At 27.1% G+C, this 18037-nt stretch overlaps 3 protein-coding genes across 8 annotated transcripts; 1 reads left to right on the forward strand and 2 right to left on the reverse strand.

Annotated features, from left to right (window-relative positions):
• Positions 1–337: 337 nt before the first annotated feature.
• LOC122506888 (protein FAM161A) lies at positions 338–5456 on the reverse strand. Of its 4 annotated transcripts, none has more exons than XM_043619298.1 (11): positions 5364–5456; positions 5085–5264; positions 4586–4878; positions 3873–4313; positions 3450–3656; positions 3224–3376; positions 2830–3054; positions 2448–2720; positions 2114–2236; positions 1891–2035; positions 338–1214 (listed from the first exon to the last, which is right to left on the reverse strand). In XM_043619298.1, the coding sequence occupies exons 3-11, from the start codon at positions 4702–4704 to the stop codon at positions 837–839; spliced, it is 2064 nt and encodes a 687-aa protein (XP_043475233.1). In that variant the 5' UTR covers positions 4705–4878; positions 5085–5264; positions 5364–5456; the 3' UTR covers positions 338–836. The 4 variants fall into 4 exon arrangements, with proteins under 4 accessions (XP_043475233.1, XP_043475232.1, XP_043475230.1 ...); XM_043619297.1 differs by having other exon boundaries at positions 338–1229; XM_043619295.1 differs by having other exon boundaries at positions 338–1238.
• On the forward strand, positions 4982–17577 carry LOC122506890 (ubiquinone biosynthesis monooxygenase COQ6, mitochondrial). Of its 2 annotated transcripts, XM_043619299.1 has the most exons (10): positions 4982–5009; positions 5232–5293; positions 5430–5691; positions 6292–6482; positions 7394–7633; positions 14627–14734; positions 14813–14875; positions 15273–15583; positions 16356–16638; positions 17257–17577. In XM_043619299.1, the coding sequence occupies exons 3-10, from the start codon at positions 5496–5498 to the stop codon at positions 17299–17301; spliced, it is 1437 nt and encodes a 478-aa protein (XP_043475234.1). In that variant the 5' UTR covers positions 4982–5009; positions 5232–5293; positions 5430–5495; the 3' UTR covers positions 17302–17577. The 2 variants fall into 2 exon arrangements, 1 of the variants encoding a protein (XP_043475234.1); XR_006302047.1 differs by lacking the exons at positions 4982–5009; positions 5232–5293 and adding an exon at positions 16792–16883 and having other exon boundaries at positions 5470–5691.
• On the reverse strand, positions 7781–14602 carry LOC122506887 (transient receptor potential channel pyrexia-like). 2 transcript variants are annotated; one of them, XM_043619294.1, is made up of 7 exons: positions 14043–14602; positions 11844–11924; positions 11118–11413; positions 10797–10979; positions 10456–10741; positions 9653–10030; positions 7781–9466 (listed from the first exon to the last, which is right to left on the reverse strand). In XM_043619294.1, exons 2-7 carry the CDS (start codon positions 11844–11846, stop codon positions 7916–7918), a joined length of 2697 nt encoding a protein of 898 aa, XP_043475229.1. In that variant the 5' UTR covers positions 11847–11924; positions 14043–14602; the 3' UTR covers positions 7781–7915. The 2 variants fall into 2 exon arrangements, with proteins under 2 accessions (XP_043475229.1, XP_043475228.1); XM_043619293.1 differs by having other exon boundaries at positions 11844–11982.
• Positions 17578–18037: the final 460 nt, after the last annotated feature.

The raw sequence follows: 18037 nt of genomic DNA on the forward strand, positions 1-18037 counted from the left end.
TGTGGAAATACGATACTTTTTCGAAATTTCTTCTTCAGAATATTTTCTGAAGTTATTTATTATACTTTTCACTAAAATCGAATTTTATAAAATATACTCTTAAAATATGCTTATTAATTAATTCTTACTAACTAATTGTTTATAGTAACTTATTGCTAGCTTTTTACTGAAATGTAAGAAGCTTATTATTAATTTCGATATAATAATGATTTTTTGATTTTAATTTTTTTCCCAAATATTAATTAAATTTATTCAATTCTTTTTAAAATTGTTTCTAATCTTTTTAAATCTTTTTTTTAATTTCTATCCAAGAAGAAGAATTAAAAAGAAATTAATAAGAATTAAAAAGAATTCTAAAAGATAATTTAATATTTAGGAAAGTAGATCAATCAATCTTTAAATTTTTTATCCCTGATATTCTCCATTTGTTATTGTATCTATTTTTTTTTACTTTTATTACGCAAAATGAGCAAATAAAAAGTTTAAATGTCTCCATGAATTTAAATTCTTTTCGATTGACTTTGGCGAAGTTCACAGTTGAAGAAAAAATATTTAGAACTTTAAATATATTTTTCCATAAAAAAAATTGTTCTTGTCAATAATTTAAAAAAGAAAGATTCGTGAACTAATTTTATTCTATTCGTCAAGAAATATATTTTTTACCCTCAATCGTTTAACTTCACCTACGTTTCGATTGAATTCAAAAAATTGAATTCTCTAGAAAAAGAATTCTTGGTTTTTGAAAAATTATTCTAAATTAATGAGCGTAGAATAATAATTAGCGTAGAATAATAATTCGTAGAATAATAATTGGTAGAAATAAAAATTTACTGTTTTTATAATTTGTCATTATCGACATTAGCTGAACTGTGATATTCACTGACTTGAGAATTGATGGAAAATCGTCCACTATTTGAACCACGATCCACAATAAGTTGAGCGGTCTCGTTTATTGAGACCTTAAGGGGTCCTCGCTCGTTTTTCTTTTTATTGGAAGCTTCGGATTTTCCAGTTGAAACTTCAGACTTTTTTGACTCGGAAGACTTGAATGATGGTGTCAGGGAGACCAGTGTCCCTGAGGAACTCGTTAACGAGTCTGAATTCGATCTCGATCCACTGCCACCGCTTATGTAAGAATCAACACTACTCGGTCTTTGTCGTCTCTTCAATTTTATTTTCTTCGTATGAAATGCTTCCGTCATGTCGCTCTTCGACTGTAATTGTAAAGACTGAAAACTCTGTAAATCATTTTTCGCAGCTTCATTTAGCCGAATTATACAATTATTTTACACAAATTCTTATCTAGATAATTAATTTGTAGAAAATTAACTACAGTAGAACCTCGATTATCCGAGGTAATGTGGGGAAGAGGTACCTCGGATAATCGAAAACTCGGATAACACGGAACCAATGAAAATTTCAAAATTTTAAATTATTTTTCATGTGTTTAAAGTGTTAGAATAATATTAAATGACAAAAATTGACGAAATTTTAAATGCAATGATCACAAATAGTGGTTTTGTAAAATTTATTTTCCAAATTTAGTCGCTCGATCCGTTTTATCCGAGTTATTCCGCATTATCCGAGCATGTTTAGTGCCTCGGATAATCCGGAATCTCGGATAATCGAGGCTCGAATAACCGAGGTTCTACTGTATATAGAAAATTAAATATTGAAAATTAAATATTGAAAATTAAATATTAAAAATTAAATATAGAAAATTAAATATTGAAAATTAAATATTGAAAATTAAATACAGAAAATTAAATATAGTAAATTAAATATACAAAATTAAATATAAAAAATTAAATATACAAAATTAGTTATACAAAATTAATTAGAGAAATTATTTTTCGCTTAATTTACACAATAGGAAAATTACACATTTACCTGAGAATGTCGCTCGAAAAGGGTTGGAATTCGTGTCACTCGACTCAGCATCATTTCCATTTGAATTCGATGACGCTCGGCTTGCTCTCGAGCTTCGTCCTGTCGAAGATGAAACCTGAAATCCAAGTCCCTGGCGTGCTCGTGTCTTAAAAGGATAAAGAAAAAGTTTTAATTACAAGTTAAGTTCACTTTTAATTAATTTTTATACAAATTTATTTTCCACCTGGCAGCTGATCGCAACGCTTTCCAAGCTGGTTTTTGGCCAATGAGAGACTCTCTAATTCTTATGAACTCCTCCCGACGTTTTTCATCCAATTTTTCTTGAATTTCTCGTTCCATTTTCTCACTACAATTATTAATAATTTTAGCAAGCTAAATTGAAAGGATCAATTATTTTTTTAATTTATAGAAAGAATTCAATTATTTTTTATATTTTAATAAAATTGCTTTGAATGAATTAAATTATTTAAAAAGGAATTGTAATGAAATTCTGAGAATTTAATTATTTTCTAAAAATTTTATTCGCGCGTAATATTTGTTAGTTTATAATTAATTACCGAGAAGCTTGACATCTCAGGACGGCCGCCAAATTATTTCCCCTAATCGGTAGAGCAGCAAGAGCAGATTTCGATCTTATTAATTGCAATGAAGAGTCATTGTAAATTCTCGACGATTCTCGACTCTCGCAATTTTTTTCATTTGCCGATTCTTTCGCGGTACTGCATTGAGAATGAAGAGAAGTTGATCTGAGACGTTCTCTTCTTGCCATGGACGGTGGCAAATTTGATGATTTCATCAATTCTGAAGCTCTCATTTTTTTCTGAATGGATCTAAAAAAAAGATTCTATAAAGCTAAATATAAAAATTTAGAAGAAAAAAATGAAAATTGTATTATTATTTGAGAAATCAGTTTTTTAAATTGTAAATTCCGTCTATTACCTGTAGTAATCATCTTCCAGCATTCGATCATAAATGTCAGTGTTGAATAAATTCTTTGGAACTGGTTTTGCTTTAAATCGAGATGAATTGCAACGTATTTTTTTCCCACAAAGTTCGGGACTCGATCTCGAAAGTGCTTTCCAAGCTCTCTTTTCACACTCCAATTTAAATGGTCTCACTTGGGAGAGTAAATTCAACATGCTCTCCTCTCTCACCAATCGACTCCTAAAATTTTAATTCGATTATAAAAAAAAACTCTTTACAGAAAATATACTATTTTCAAAAATTTTATGAAATTAATTTTTCTCAAAAAGCTTAATAGAAATTTTTAAAAATTATTTCAAGTTTTTATTTTCTAAAATTTTTGTAATTTTGTAATAAATAAAATATTTACCTCTCTTCTTTGGCTGCGACAAGTTTATCGTAAAGTGGTATTTTCGATGTCAATGGAATGGGTCTAGTTCGTCGTTTTTTCTTTTTTGCATCTGGATAAATTCGTGGTTCACTTTCCACTTCTACCAAATTCATGTACTTTTCAGCCTCCTCTCTAGAAATTTAATTAATTAATTAGAATACATATAATTTTTGTTTTTTCTAAAATTATCGAAATTAAAAATCACCTCAGTGTGAAATTAAATGGTTTCGGTACAGTTGGATGCCATCTTTCCGGACTATGAGGTGGCAAACTTTTTGTCTCCAAACTATTTTCATTGTCACTTTCCACACTATCGGGACTTTTCGATTCACTCTCAATACTCCAGGATTTATTTTCCGAATGGAGTTTCGAATTGTGTATCGTCTTCGCCGACTTTGTTTTATCCTTCCCCCTGTTTAAATTATTTAATCAATTAATTAAATTATAAATAGAAATTTCGCTTCTAAATTTATAGATTTTATTTATTTCATTATTTATTTTTTCAAATTAAATAGAAAACTGTATTCTAAATTTAAATTCTAAATTTAATTCGTTTAAATAATTGAATTATATTTATTATTTTGAATTTAATATTTAATTTAATTTAATATTGTTTTCAATTGAATACCGATAAGTGAGAAGATCCTGATCCTCGGCCAATCTGTCAAATGTTCCGGTAGCATAAAGAATCGGACTGTTTGTTCTCGACTCTTCAAAATTACATTTTCTTCCCTTTAATTTTAAATCATTGTTGTTATCGTTACACCATTCTTTTGTTTTATTATTGCACCTTTGACTTTGCGAATCGGCAGATATTTCACGATTTATAATATTTTCCGTCTCATCTTGATCGAGACAATTTTGTAAATTCTTCAACAATATTCTTTGCTTTCTCTTGAGATAATCCAATTTCTGTTTAAATTGTTCGTTCGATAAATGATGCACGTCATTATAATCCGGTATACTCTCCATAAAATCCATAAAATTCTCCAATGTATCCCTTGGACTCGTAACATTCGAATTACTCGTGTCGAAATTAATTTTTTTACTTTTACTCGACGCATTGTATCTGTAATTAGAAAATAAAAATTTACTAAAATTAATTCTATGGAACTATGTTAATAAAAAAATGATATATTTTCTTCTTTTAGAAATTTGTTTTTATCAAACTTTTATCAAGCATTAAAGTTTAATAATAAATTTACTAAAATTAATTCCCTGACCTGTGGCAACCCTGAAATATTATTATCAAAATATAATTAACAAAATATAATTATAATTATCAAAATATAATTCTTAATGAATTATAATTATAACTATTATAATAATTAAAAAATTTACCTTTTTGTCTTATTTGTAACTCGAGGACGTTCATACAGTGGCGTTGGTTGCCTACTGTAAGGATCAACCGGAACTTTGACACAAGAATGAACAAATGAACTTCCTCTGTGTTCATTCATTTTTTTTTCTAATTAAAAACTGTCACCAAAATGTCAATAAAAAAAAATTCTTCGTTAAAGAAAAAAGCCGAGCTATTTCATTAGAAATTATGTCGGAAATCAATGTTCCTGATATTATATCGTATCCATGGTGACCATACACGACATTAAAATTAACATGATTAAAATAAGAACCTAAAATCAACAATAACATTAAATGCATTAAATAGATTCAACAGATTCAACATGAAAAAAAATGTAACCCATTCGAGCAAATTTATAATAATTTACAAATTTTTCAAGTAGAAAATTAAAATACAAACAAGGTAAGTGTATTTTTAACTCCCACGCGTATTGCAAACGTAAACAAAAAGTTTAAAAGTAAAAAAGTTTATAAATACCTTTCAATTACTCAACAAACAATTTTTGGAATTTAACTTCAAACATATAATACTTTTAGTGTTTTAGTATTTAGTACTTTTAATTATTTTACCCACTTCAATTATAATTTTTATAATAATATATGTAAATATTTGTAAAATGTTTAGATGTCAAAGTATTGCCTATCAACAGGCGTTCTCCTGCAAAAAGATCCACAACACATTTTGAGGTTAATATTTAATGTCATTAGGGAAAAATAAGTGTAAAAATTACTATTTATACTAATTTATGAAACAAACCATTTGCTATTAGTTATAATTAATTAAATATGTATATAATAAAAGGATTAATTCTTTGAAAAGTAGAGAGGGCATTTGAAATATATTGACAACGTCGTCTGCTGCACAAGCAAAATATATACAAAATCAAAAATGGCGGTATTCAGCGAAGCAATGTCATTTTCTCGGTGCATTTTTCCATTTTTATCACGAAATTATAAATTTACAACACCACAGTCCTGCACTAATGTTAGAAACATACATTCAACATTAAATGACAGTAGTGAAAATTACGATATAATTGTTACCGGAGGTGGTCTCGTGGGAACAACACTCGCCTGTGCTTTAGGTTAGTTTTTTTGCATTTAACAAAAAATGTGCAATATTTTCTATTAATGTAATTTATTTCTATTTATTTCTATTTCTATATTCATTTGTCAATTCTTCTTGTACCTATAAAGTGAAAGTTCAGTTTTGAAGCAAACTTAATATATAAAAAATCATAACCTCAAGATCCTCAAGATTTTTGCGTCTTATTTAAATTTTTATTTACCGAATTTATCATCTTTGAGCTATATATTAAAATAAGTAAATATATCTAATAGAAACGAACTATATTTTTGTATTATTCATTTTTTGTTATTTTCTCTAAACAAAAACAGATATTAAAAATAATAAAATTGCATTTTGATTTTAATAATTTAAAGGTTAAATTAAGGACGCAGATGCATTGTTAAAAATTACATAAATTGATTACGTCAGTATATTCTATTATTTATCTTAAAATCTGTATATTCTATTATCTTGAAATCTGTATATTCTATTATCTTGAAATCAGTATTTTCTATTATTTATCTTGAAATTGTTTACTAGAATATCAATTTTCAATTATTTGTCAATTTATTTTTCTTATGTGTATGGGTAATAATTATTTTACTTTTCTTCACAGCTAATAATAAATGTCTGAAGTCTAAAAGCATCTTATTACTGGAAGGTGGAAACAAACATGAATATACACCGAGTGAACAGTATTCAAATAGAGTTGTTGCATTAAATCAATTATCTAGAACATTATTATCAAGTATTGGAGCATGGAAGCACGTGAAGGAAGTTCGATATGCTCCTGTGAGAAAAATGCAGGTACAATAAATAAATTACAAGCTTCGTCACTCATCTACTGAAAACTATACTATTTACTACTTTTTTTTTTTTAAATTTGTGACACTAAAAGCTACTTTTTTTTTAAAGAATTTGTACTTCTTTAAATTCGCTAATAGTTGAAATCAAAAAATCATTCTTAAATTATTTTTAAGACAATAAATTCAATTATTTTCACAAATAATATTTTTCTTAGGAATTCAATGCAATTTTAATAAAATTTATCTAAATTAAATTATTTTTTAAAAGTTTGAATAAAATTCTTCACGAAAATTCAATTGCTTTTATAAATAAGAAAATTCTTTGCAAGAATTCAATTATTTTCATAAATAATAAAATTCTTCTTCGGAATTAAATTGCTCTTATAAATAAAAAAAAAATGTTTAGCAAGAAATCATTTAAAATATTTTAATTCCTGTGGAAAAATAAATATGTATTTAAATATTTATTTCTAAAAAATTATTCTAGTTTTGAATTTAATTGAGAAATTATGAAAGAAATTAGTCTTTTGAAAAATTTTAATTAAAATTTTTTTTGAAGATACATGTTTTTTGAAAGATGATTTTTTGTTGAATTTTTATTCCCGTGAGTAATTTAAAAAGATTAAATTAAATTTACAATTATTTGAAAATTTTATCAAATTTAATAAAAATATTATAAATTTTATATATTTTAAATAATTTTCTGCATAAAAAGGAATTTTTCTCTCAATCATTGGGAAGTTTACTAACGTCAGCATTTTTTTTAACTTTTTACATTTTCATTTAAAATAAAAATAAGTATATTTTAAGTATTTTAGAATTAAATGACCAAAGAAATTAAATGAATTTTTAGTTTTTAGAATTAATTATCATTTTCTGCTATTGTTTATTGAGATTAATTTTTTTTACCAGGTTTGGGACAGTTGTTCCGATGCAATGATAACATTCAACGAAGATTATCTTTCGGAAGAAATAGCCTACGTCGTGGAGAATGATTTACTTTTATACGCAGTGAATAAACAATTAGCTGAAAAAGAATCCGTGCGAGTCATTTACAACTCAAAAGTCGAGAACATCTCATTGCCCGAGACATCTGGTGATAGTTCTGTTGTTATTCTGCAAAACGGGGGAAATTTTTGCACTAAATTACTGGTGAGTTGAGAAAATTTTATTATTTCCAAAAAAAATACGTCAATATTTCAAATTTTGTCTCTATTTTATTTTTCATTTATTTTTATTTTTATTTTATTATTTATTTTATTTTTCTTTTTGTTTTATTTTATTATTTATTTTATATTTCTTTTTGTTTTATTTTATTTTTATTTCATTTTTATTTCGTTTTCAATACAAATGATTTTGAAGATTAAAATTTCCAAAAAATAGAAATATTCCTTTTTCAATAATTTATTTCCAGTGAGAATAAACAATTTTTTTTTAATTAGTTATCGATAGATCAATTTCCCTGGCAATATATTCAACTTTAGTTGTGAGTGAATCTAAACGCGAACTTATTGTCTGAGCGCATCTCTTCAATTCATTGGCAATTTCGCTCAATTGTCGATTACTGTCATTCACCGAATTACTACTATAAAGTCGATTTAATTTCCCATCACTCATTTCAATATCATTTGCACTTCTCGTCAAGGAAATTCCCGGTTTCTTAAATTTATTCCTTCGTTCACTCACCAATCGATAGACACTCTTTATTAAATCCCTTGGCAAACGATTTTCACGTGGATCATTTGGACGTATGTGAATTGCACAATGATGCGGTAAATGAAGTAACAAAGCACCCGAACGACACACCTTCACAATTTTCTTTGGCGCAAAATCCAAAAGTTTCGAGAATAATAAATTTTCCAAATGCGCCACTAATTGCGCTCTTCTAATTAGTCTATCCAATCCGGCGCATCTTCTCAATTCCTGAATATCAGAGACGGCGAGACCCATCATTAGATTTGTGAGGATTATCGTCACGAGAATGACAAATGCCAAAAGCATAAGATGCGCAGTTCCTGGATAGAGAATTCTTGCCTCCTCGTCGAAAAATACGTCTTCGAATTCTAGTTCACCGGACATCATGATTATGGTTTTTAAGAGACCGACGAGGGGATTTTTGAATGATTTGTAATTATCGTGAAGAACACTGAAACTCAATGAGAAGCCAATGATTAAACTCATGTAAGCGCCGAGAAATTTGAAGAAATTTAATGCCACTTGAGTGAACATTTGAACGTAGATACCGAACATGGGAAAACGACCAACGACCATCATTAATTCGACCCAAACGAGTAAAATACCAAGAGCCGCAATATGATGATGCCAAGCTTTTGAAACTTGACATAAAATAATTCCCGATGTTATGATAACACTCCATTGAAGGACATTTTCCCATCCTTTCGCATAACTACAAACGCCATGGGCCAATTGAAAGATTTCCTTGCAGGCCAAAATAATTGTGAACATAATCACTGGCCAGAAGAAAATATCGCTCATGTGCGTGAATTTCCAGAAGAATGTAAAGGCAATGTAACTGGTGAATGTGGCGACGAATATCGAATGAAAAATGAGACTGAAGAGAAAAAATTTTCTTATTCTCAACCATTTGAGATAGAGAAAACTCTCGCACAATGGATGTTTGAGAACGTGTCGTTGGCCAACTTCCACGAGGCAGAGCATCAGGTCCGTTTCGCCACGTCCACCAGGAACGAGGGCACGAAAATCGAGACGTAATTCACAATCGACGTCGCCTAATTCATGATCGTGGAGGGAAATTGCCTGATCTAATCTCGCGATAAATCGTGGAAGAATGTCGGGAGTTCGACGAATTATAAAACTCAGAGCTGATATTCCGCCTTTTGTTCGGGCCGTGACGTCGGCTGCCTTTGCAACCAGGAGCATCACTGTCGAGGAACTTTCGCTCAATGCTGCAATGTGCAATGGTGTGTAGCCGAATTTGTCCGCTTTGTTTATTTCCGCTCCGGCCTGAAATTAATTTATTCATTCAGCTTCGGATTAATAAATTAACAAATAAAAATTTAAAAACCAAGAGTAAAAAACAAACCAAGAGTAAAGAACCGATAAAAAAATAAAAAATCTAAATCCAAGAACCAAGAGTAAAAAGTAAAAAATACTTTCAAAATTATTTGTTGATAGTGAAAAATTTCCAACCTGTATGAGCATTTTGACCAGTTCACTTCCACGAATGGATTTGGCGACAGCGGCGTGCAGCGGAGTTCTCCCATCAACGTCTTCTTCATTAACGTTCGCTCCTCTGGAAATTAAAATCTCCATAGTCTCGGCAGATTGTGCCAGAGCTGCCAAATGCAATGGTGTTTGGCCCTTTGAATTTTTAGCATCGTGAGCCGCCTGATAGTCGAGGAGAAGTTTCGTACACTCCGCACTGCCTTCCTCTGCCGACAAATGTAGGGGCGTCGATCTTGCCGCTCCCATTTGAACACGAACATCGGCTCCGAAGCATAAAAGAAGATTCACGCATGTCGCTGATCCCAGACTCGCTGCCACGTGCAACGGAGTTTCCGTGTACACCTTCGAAAATGGAAAAATTTCTTTCTAGTTTCCGAATTTATTATCAAAAAGTGAACTAATTTCTATTTACCGAATATTGAAAAAATAGAAAAAAAGGAAAATTTTCTATTTACCGATTAAAAAATAGAAAAAAAAGAAAATTTTCTATTTTTCCGAATATTCAAATATAGAAAGAAAAGAAATTGGAAAAAATTCTAGTATTTTTCCGAATATTCAAAAAATAGGAAAAAAGAGAATGAAAAACTTTCTAATTTCCGAATATTCGAAAAAATAGAAAAATTACAATTTGTAACCAAAATATTGTCGTTGAATTTAGGGTGATTTGCATTTTTTCTTTCTATTGTATTTTTAATATTTCTTTTTTTTTAATATTAATCGTTGTATTGCAGAATTAAATTATCATTTCGTTATTTTCGTCTTTCTACCTGAGGATTATTCGGCGACGCCCCAGCTTTGAGAAGTGTTTCAACGCAATTGGAATTATTGCTGAGAACGGCGTAGTGCAGAGGACTTCTTCCCATAATTCCTGCATTGACATCAGCCCCGGCTTCTAGGAGAATTTTCACAGTTTCAACATCGCCGGAAGCTGCCGCACAATGCAACGACGTGCACGTTCTATGAAAATCCCATTCACTTGGATCTGCGCCGTATCTCAATAATTCTTGGACTATTTTCTCCGATCCGATACAAGCCGCAAGATGAAGTGACGTCCTGGAAAAATAATTATTTATCAAACGAAAATTTTAGTCTCGCAGACAATTTTTACCTTCCATCGTTGTCACGAAACGAAACTTCGGCGCCTTTTTCCAAAAGTAATTTCACCAGTTCTATTTGTCCCAACCATGTCGATACCAAGAGACAGGTATTTGGCCATTTCGATAGTAATTCTTCTGGAGTTGCCGTTGCCGCCGATTCATTTTCGGCCGCTATTGACGCTTTTCTTATTCCACTAGGAAAGAAAAAAAAATATTTTTTGCCTCTAAGGTCGAGAGTGTCGCATATTTATTTTATTACGTTTGAAAATAATTGATAGAAATTTTGTAATTTCAGAAAAACGAATTTTGTGCAGTGGAAAAAATAATCTCACCCATTGGCAAATCGAGGAATAAGCAGCATTTGATTTTTCACTTTTGTCTCGGAAAAATCGAGTTTTTGTGTTTCTTCGAGAATCTTTTCCAATTGCTCTCCATTGAGTGTCGATAGTTGTGAAAGAGCAATTTCCCCAGCTGGCAGATCCGATATGGCACGAATGACATCATCTTCCCGCCAGACTTGATGCTGATACATCTGCCTATGATTTGGACGTGCACCCGATTTTGAACTATTTTCTGAGGAAATACTTCCCGATTCCAAATCGTCCATCCAAATTTCTTCATTCTCCTCCTGATTCAAATAGAATTCAGTTCAATTTAATTTATTTTCGCCTTCTATTTGGAATATAATCGGTAAAAAGTCTCGATTTTCTAAATTACTCCTAAATTTCTCTACTTTTTCGCCTTTGAAAATAAATCGGCAAAAAGTCTCGATTCTCTAAATTATTCCTAAATTTCTCCACTTTTTCACTGACTGTTTGGAATAATCGGTAAAAAAGTCTCGATTTTCTAAATTATTCCCAAATTTTCCTTTTTGCCTACAATTTGGAATAATGCCAAAAAAAAAATTCGATTTTCTATAAATTATTCAAAATTAATTTATTTACATTTTTCGCCTAATGTTTGGAATAATCGTTAAAAAGTATTGATATAGATTTCTAAAAATTTCTCGTAAAAGAGAAGAAAACAAAAATGTTAATTAATGAGACAAAGATACTTACCATCGAAGGTGTGGGTGTTATTTATGAGTGATAATTTGTAAGCAGTAGTAGTAATGTATCATCTCCTTAATGTTGAATGCTCTAAAATTAATTCCCCGCATTTTAGAATCTTAGCGAAAGAGCATCCAGCATATGTTCACTGATGTTTATAAAACAAATTTGAAATTATATATTTAGCTCATATTCTCGACACAACATTCCATTACTAATTTCACTCGAAAGAAAAATGATGAATTTCATCAAATTAAATCCATTTTATAATTTATTTGGAGAAAATTATTTTACATTTGAAAAACGAAGTGAGGGAATTTTTTTTTCTCGATTTAAATTTCGCTATCAATTTTTCAACTGATAATAGCAAATATCCGTTCAGGAAGTTCATCTATGAATCTCATCTTTCGTTAGTTGCATCAATTTAATAAATTGTATTCAGTCATTTCGAATTTTCAATTTTTAACAATTAATATTTTTTATTTTTATTATTTTATTTTATTATTTTTCCATTTATTATTATTTTGTAAATTAAAAAATTATATTTTAAAATCTAAGCTTCAAATATTTTCAACAGTTTTTATAAAATTCTAAAGAAAAAATCATTATTTTTTATACGTTTCAATAACATTTTTCGATTAAATACAATTATTTTCAAAATTTTTAATAACATTCTTTTAAAAAATTTAATTATTTTCAGAAATTGTGATAAAAATTATATTGAATTAAATTATTTTTTATACAACTTTTAATGAAATTTGTCGAAAGAATGCAATTATTTTTAAAAATATTACAATTATTTTCAACAGATTTTATAAAATTCTTAATAAAAATTAATTATCTTTTTATTTTAATAATATTTTTCGATTGAATTCAATTATTTTCAAAATTTCGAATAAAATTCTTTGTAATAATCCAATTTATTTTCAAAAATTCTGAAAAAATTCGACGAAACAATTAAATTATTTTTATAAATTGTAAAATTCTTTCCAAAAATTCAATTATTTTTATAAAATTGTAATAAAATTTTTCTAAAAAATTCAATTATTCTCAAAAGTTTTTTTTTATAAAATTCTTTGTAAATTTCAATTATTTTTCAAAACTGTCAGTGAAAATTATTTTTAAAAATTGTATTATTTTTACGAAATTTAAAGAAATTCTTCAAAAAAATCCAATTACTTTCAAAATTTTCAATAAAAATTTTTTTAAAAAGCAACATAATTTTGAAAATAATTGAATATTAAAAAAAGAATTTTTTGTACTTCTTAAAATAAACGTGTCTGCTAATAATTACAATTAAAAATTTTATTGAATTTTATTAAAATTATATTGAAAAATAAGGAGTTCTTACAAAAAATTTTATGAAAAACTTTGAAAATAATTTAGTTCCTTCGAAGATTTTTACTATTTATAAAATTAATTGAATTCTTCTAAAGAATTTTATTATTCATGAAAAAAATTAAATTCTTGCTAAGAATTTTATTAAAATATTGAAAAAAATTTAATTCTTTTGTAGATTTTGACTATTTTTAGAGATAATTGACTCGTTTCGTAAAATTTATTAAAATTTTAGAAAAAATTGAAGTCTTTCGAAAAATGTTATTAAAAATTTAAAAAAAAAATTGCAAAAAATTTTACTAATTACAAAAATAATTGAATTCTTGCGAAGAATTTTATTATTTATAAAAATAATTGAATTAATTCGAAGAATTTATTAAAATTTTTGAAAGTTTTATTAAAAATTTAAAAAAAATAATTGAATTGATTCGTAGAATTTATTAACATTTTTGAAAAAGTTTTATTAAAAATTAAAAAAAATAATTAAGACCTTTCTTGAAATTATAAAATTTTATAGAAATTAATTGAATTTTTGAGAAAAATTTTATTAAAATTTTTGAAAATAATAAACAGTAATAATTAATATTAGGATATATTTAATAAGTGAATTTTAAATTTTGAATCTAAAATTATTTAAAGATTTATATTGAAATTTTTGAATTTGTAAAGATGAAATTTAGAAATTTATAATTACTATTTGTCATCAGAAAAGAATAACGAACACCAAAATAACGAATAGTTTTAAAAAGTATTTTTTTTTCTCAAAAAAGCAGAAATTCGCTCTCAAATTTTTTATCAAATATTTTCAAGTGAAAAATAATTTTTTCATCCAATCAAAAAAAAAGTCACGTGTCTTGAAAAATTACTCACCATTTTGCTAATAATTTTTTTTTATTTTGAATTTCCATAAATTTTGTAAAAGAGAGAAATGAGTTTTTTCCGAAATATAAATTTTAATTCCACTTTATTGTACATTGAGCGTTTCAGCTTTAAATTATGTGAGATGTGTGATTTTAAAGAAGAAAGAGAGTGAGAGAGGAAGAAGAGGATTAAAAGAAACTGATCTCTTTATAAAATAAGCTCAGTTACGAGACTACACTCTGGAATACACTCGAAAACCCTCTGGAAGTATACTAAAGTTATTTCAAGACTTTGTAATGCAATCTCTTTTCTCAATTCTCAATACTCCCACCACGTGTGCAATATCTTCCAATTTTATGATTGAATTCACAGAGGCAAAATCGTTTCTCCCCTTGCGTAAATCAAAAATATTTACGGCACACTTATATTATCATAACATACCACAGAAATGCAATATTTATTCGCATAACTCAAAATCATTTGAAATCTTTAAAATAATTAGAAAATACAAAATTTTCTTTGGCAAAATTTGAAAATTCATTTTATGAATTTTTATTATTTGGTTAATTTTTTTTTTTCTTTTTTCTTTGTAGATCGGCGCCGATGGAATAAATTCACGAGTTCGACAAGCGATGGGAGTTCAACACGTTAAATGGAGTTACAATCAAATGGGAATTGTCGGTACGGTGGAATTATCGGAGGTTTGTGTTTGAAAATTAAAAGAATATTTTTTTTTCTTCAATAAAATAAATTCTTGAAATTTTTTCTTATTTTTTCAGCCCACTGAAAATATTGTTGCGTGGCAACGATTTCTTCCCACTGGACCAATCGCTTTATTGCCAGTGAGTTTTTTTTTCCTACTTCGCTAATAATTTCAAAGGAAAAGGAGAAAATTCAATTTATTTTCAATACAATTTCAATAAAATTCCTTGAAAAAATTCAATTATTATTGAAAATTTTTGATAAAATTCTTAAGAATTTAATTTTTTTTCAGTACAATTTTTTTTACAATTCTTCAAATATTTTCAGTACGATTTTAAATTGAATTTATCGAAAGAATTTAAATTTTCTTCAAAATAATTGAATTTGTATTTTTTTTTAAATTAAATATTGAATTTGTATCTTTTTTAATTGAATATTTGATTTAATATTTTTTTTAATATCGTAATTGTAACTGTAAATACTGTAATTGTTGAAAAAAAATTAAAATAATTGAAATGAAAATGATTTTTTTTTCAGTTAACAAAAACGTTGAGCTCATTAGTGTGGTCAACATCAACGGAGGAGGCGAAGAAACTCTTGAAATTATCTGACGAGGCGTTTGTTGATAATTTGAATGAAGCACTCTGGAAAGTTTATCCAAAAGATGGAACGGTTGAAAGTGGAATGAAAGCTTTACAGCAAATTCTTAAAAATCTTCAATTAGAAACTGGAGTATCTAGACAATTACAACCTTCAATTTCTGGAATCATCGAGGAATCAAGAGCGGCGTTTCCATTAGGTTTTGCACATTCTGTTTATTATGTGAAACCGGGAGTTGCCTTAGTGGGGTAAGTAAACTCTCAAAATAGAGTCATTTCATAAAAGCTGAAAAAAAGTACATCTTCGAATGAAGAGAAAAAAAACAATCAAGCAATCTGGTTTTTAAGTGCGCTTTATCTGGTTCGTTAACCAACAGAATTTATTTCAATAGAAGGAATAAAATTTAGAAGAATAAATTAATAGAAAATTAGAAATTTTTAATTAAATTTAAATTTATTGAATTAGTATAAATTTCAATTTGATTACAAATTTTAATTTGGACACGAATTTTAATTTAATTGACAATTTTTAATTTGATGACGAATTTTTATTTAATTGCCAATTTTTAATTTGATGACGAATTTCAATTTAACTGACAATTTTTAATTTGATTTCAAATTAGGTATTTTCTTATTAATTATTTGGTATTATTATTAATAGGGTAAGTGTACCAATTGCCGAGGGTGTTCCATTTGTCGATGTTACCATGGTAATAACCAAAAAATATTGTCTAAAATGTCTCATTTGTTTGTTTATATAATATTAATATATTTTTTTTACATTTATAACGCATAAAAAAATTAATATTTATTATTTTTTTTCATTTACAATGTGCTACATTGTTTAAATAAAATTCAAAGTTTGTTTACTCGACAACAGGAACCATCCTCGACAATTGGTACGTTTACCTAGTATTTATTATTAAAATTTTTTAATTATTTTTTTTTTGGAAAAAATGAAAAGTAGAATAATAATAAATTTCTCCTGAGGGAAAATAACATTTTTTGAAAAATCTTTCAGAGATGCTGCGCACAGAGTGCATCCTTTAGGTGGTCAAGGATTAAATTTAGGTTTAGGAGATGTTATGGTATTAGTTCAAATGTTGGCTGACGCTACGAAAAATGGAGCCCTTCCGGGTGACATGACCTATTTGAAAAAATACGAAACCGCTCGTCAGAGGCATAATGTTCCAACCATGTTGGCAATGGACGCACTTCATAGATTATATAAAGGAACCGCTGCTCCAATTGTCCTTGCTCGAAGTTTAGGACTTCAACTCACAAATGCAATTCCTCCTTTAAAGGTAATAAACAATATTGACAATACTCCTAAGGAAATATTATTTTTTTTTTTATAAAGAAAGGTATGTATTTCAATAATACATAATTTCTGTATAAATTTTTCACAAATTTTCTCCTAAAAGAGAATTTATAAATTTTTCCCCCCTCAATTTTAGAAATAGCACTTCATGCAACACAATAATTCACGTCCATGAAGAAAAATCTAATTTATTCAAGAAGCAAAATATTTGGTTTAAGAGGAATAAATGTAAGAAATTATTTAATATAAATAAAGTAAATTTGTTTAGAGAAAAGAAAACAAATCATTTGGTTTAAGAGAATATTTGACGAAACAAATTATTTGCTTCAAGAAAAAATTTGTTTAAAAAACTATTTGGTTTGAAATTGTTATAAATTGTTAAAAATTGTTTTAAAAAAATTAAAAAGAGCATAAAAATTACTCCAAAAAAAATATTACTTAAAAAATAAATGTATTTTCCTTAAGAACTACAAAAAAAATTAAGAAACCAAATTATTTGGTTTAGAATAGAATTCATAGAATAAAATTATTTTTCTAAAAAACATTCCTTTTAAAATTTAATTATTAATTGACAGTATAAAATTATTTTTCTTTATTTCAGAGAGCAATTTTTCGTCACGCATCAGACGATGATAATTTGTGTTAATAAAATTGAAACAAAAAAAAATTCCACAACACATTTTTGGCATTAAAAATGTCAATTATTTCACGGTGCAAGAAGATATTAATATCAATTTAATATTTCTAATGAGAAAATATCCTATTGATATTTATTAAAAGATTTATTTGTAAACATCCAAAAAGAGTATGTGATCTAAGTTAATTCATTGTATATAAAAATTTATTTATTCGAACTTCGGTATTTTCACTTTCTGAAAATGTATTTCGATTTTCCAATAAATCATTAGTATTAAAAATTTTATTTCTAATGTGTAGAAAATATTTTTCCTTTTATAGGAAATTTTTCCCAAAATCCAAACTAACTTTTTTTAATAAATTTTCTTTATCAATATTTTCAATTTTTAAATTAATGAAACCTATTGAAAATAATTGAATTCCTGAGAAGAATTTTATTATTTATAAAAATAATTGATTTGTTTCGAAGAATTTATTATAATTTTAGAAAATAATTGAATTCTTTTGAAAAGAATTTTATTATTTATAAAAATAATTGAATTGTTTCGAGGGATTTAATAAAATTTTAGACAATAATTTAATTCTTTTGAAAATTTTCAAGCGAATTAAAAAAAATTCAATTCTTTCGTGAAATTTTATTGAAAATAATATTAATACTAAAACAGAAAATAAGATAATAAAAGAAAAATAATACATAAGAAATGAATAATATCTAAATAAATAAATAAATAAAAGTAAACAAATAA

Source organism: Leptopilina heterotoma, unplaced genomic scaffold (assembly GCF_015476425.1).
Source record: "Leptopilina heterotoma isolate Lh14 unplaced genomic scaffold, ASM1547642v1 Lhet_44, whole genome shotgun sequence".
NCBI classification, from domain to species: domain Eukaryota; kingdom Metazoa; phylum Arthropoda; class Insecta; order Hymenoptera; family Figitidae; genus Leptopilina; species Leptopilina heterotoma.

Excerpts from the sequence above, each read along its gene's own strand:
- LOC122506888 (XM_043619295.1), bottom strand. The coding sequence starts at position 4,704 with ATGAATGAACACAGAGGAAGTTCATTTGTTCATTCTTGTGTCAAAGTT. Across the intron at positions 4,314-4,585 it reads GTTACAAATAAGACAAAAAG|ATACAATGCGTCGAGTAAAA; the intron begins GTAAATTTTTTA and ends TTCTAATTACAG. Across the intron at positions 3,055-3,223 it reads GTCGCAGCCAAAGAAGAGAG|GAGTCGATTGGTGAGAGAGG; the intron begins GTAAATATTTTA and ends TTAAAATTTTAG.
- LOC122506887 (XM_043619294.1), bottom strand. Across the intron at positions 10,031-10,455 it reads CGTCGCCGAATAATCCTCAG|GTGTACACGGAAACTCCGTT; the intron begins GTAGAAAGACGA and ends CCATTTTCGAAG. Across the intron at positions 9,467-9,652 it reads TGGTCAAAATGCTCATACAG|GCCGGAGCGGAAATAAACAA; the intron begins GTTGGAAATTTT and ends AATTAATTTCAG.
- LOC122506890 (XM_043619299.1), top strand. The coding sequence starts at position 5,496 with ATGGCGGTATTCAGCGAAGCAATGTCATTTTCTCGGTGCATTTTTCCA. Across the intron at positions 14,876-15,272 it reads GACCAATCGCTTTATTGCCA|TTAACAAAAACGTTGAGCTC; the intron begins GTGAGTTTTTTT and ends TTTTTTTTTCAG. Across the intron at positions 15,584-16,355 it reads CCGGGAGTTGCCTTAGTGGG|AGATGCTGCGCACAGAGTGC; the intron begins GTAAGTAAACTC and ends AAAATCTTTCAG.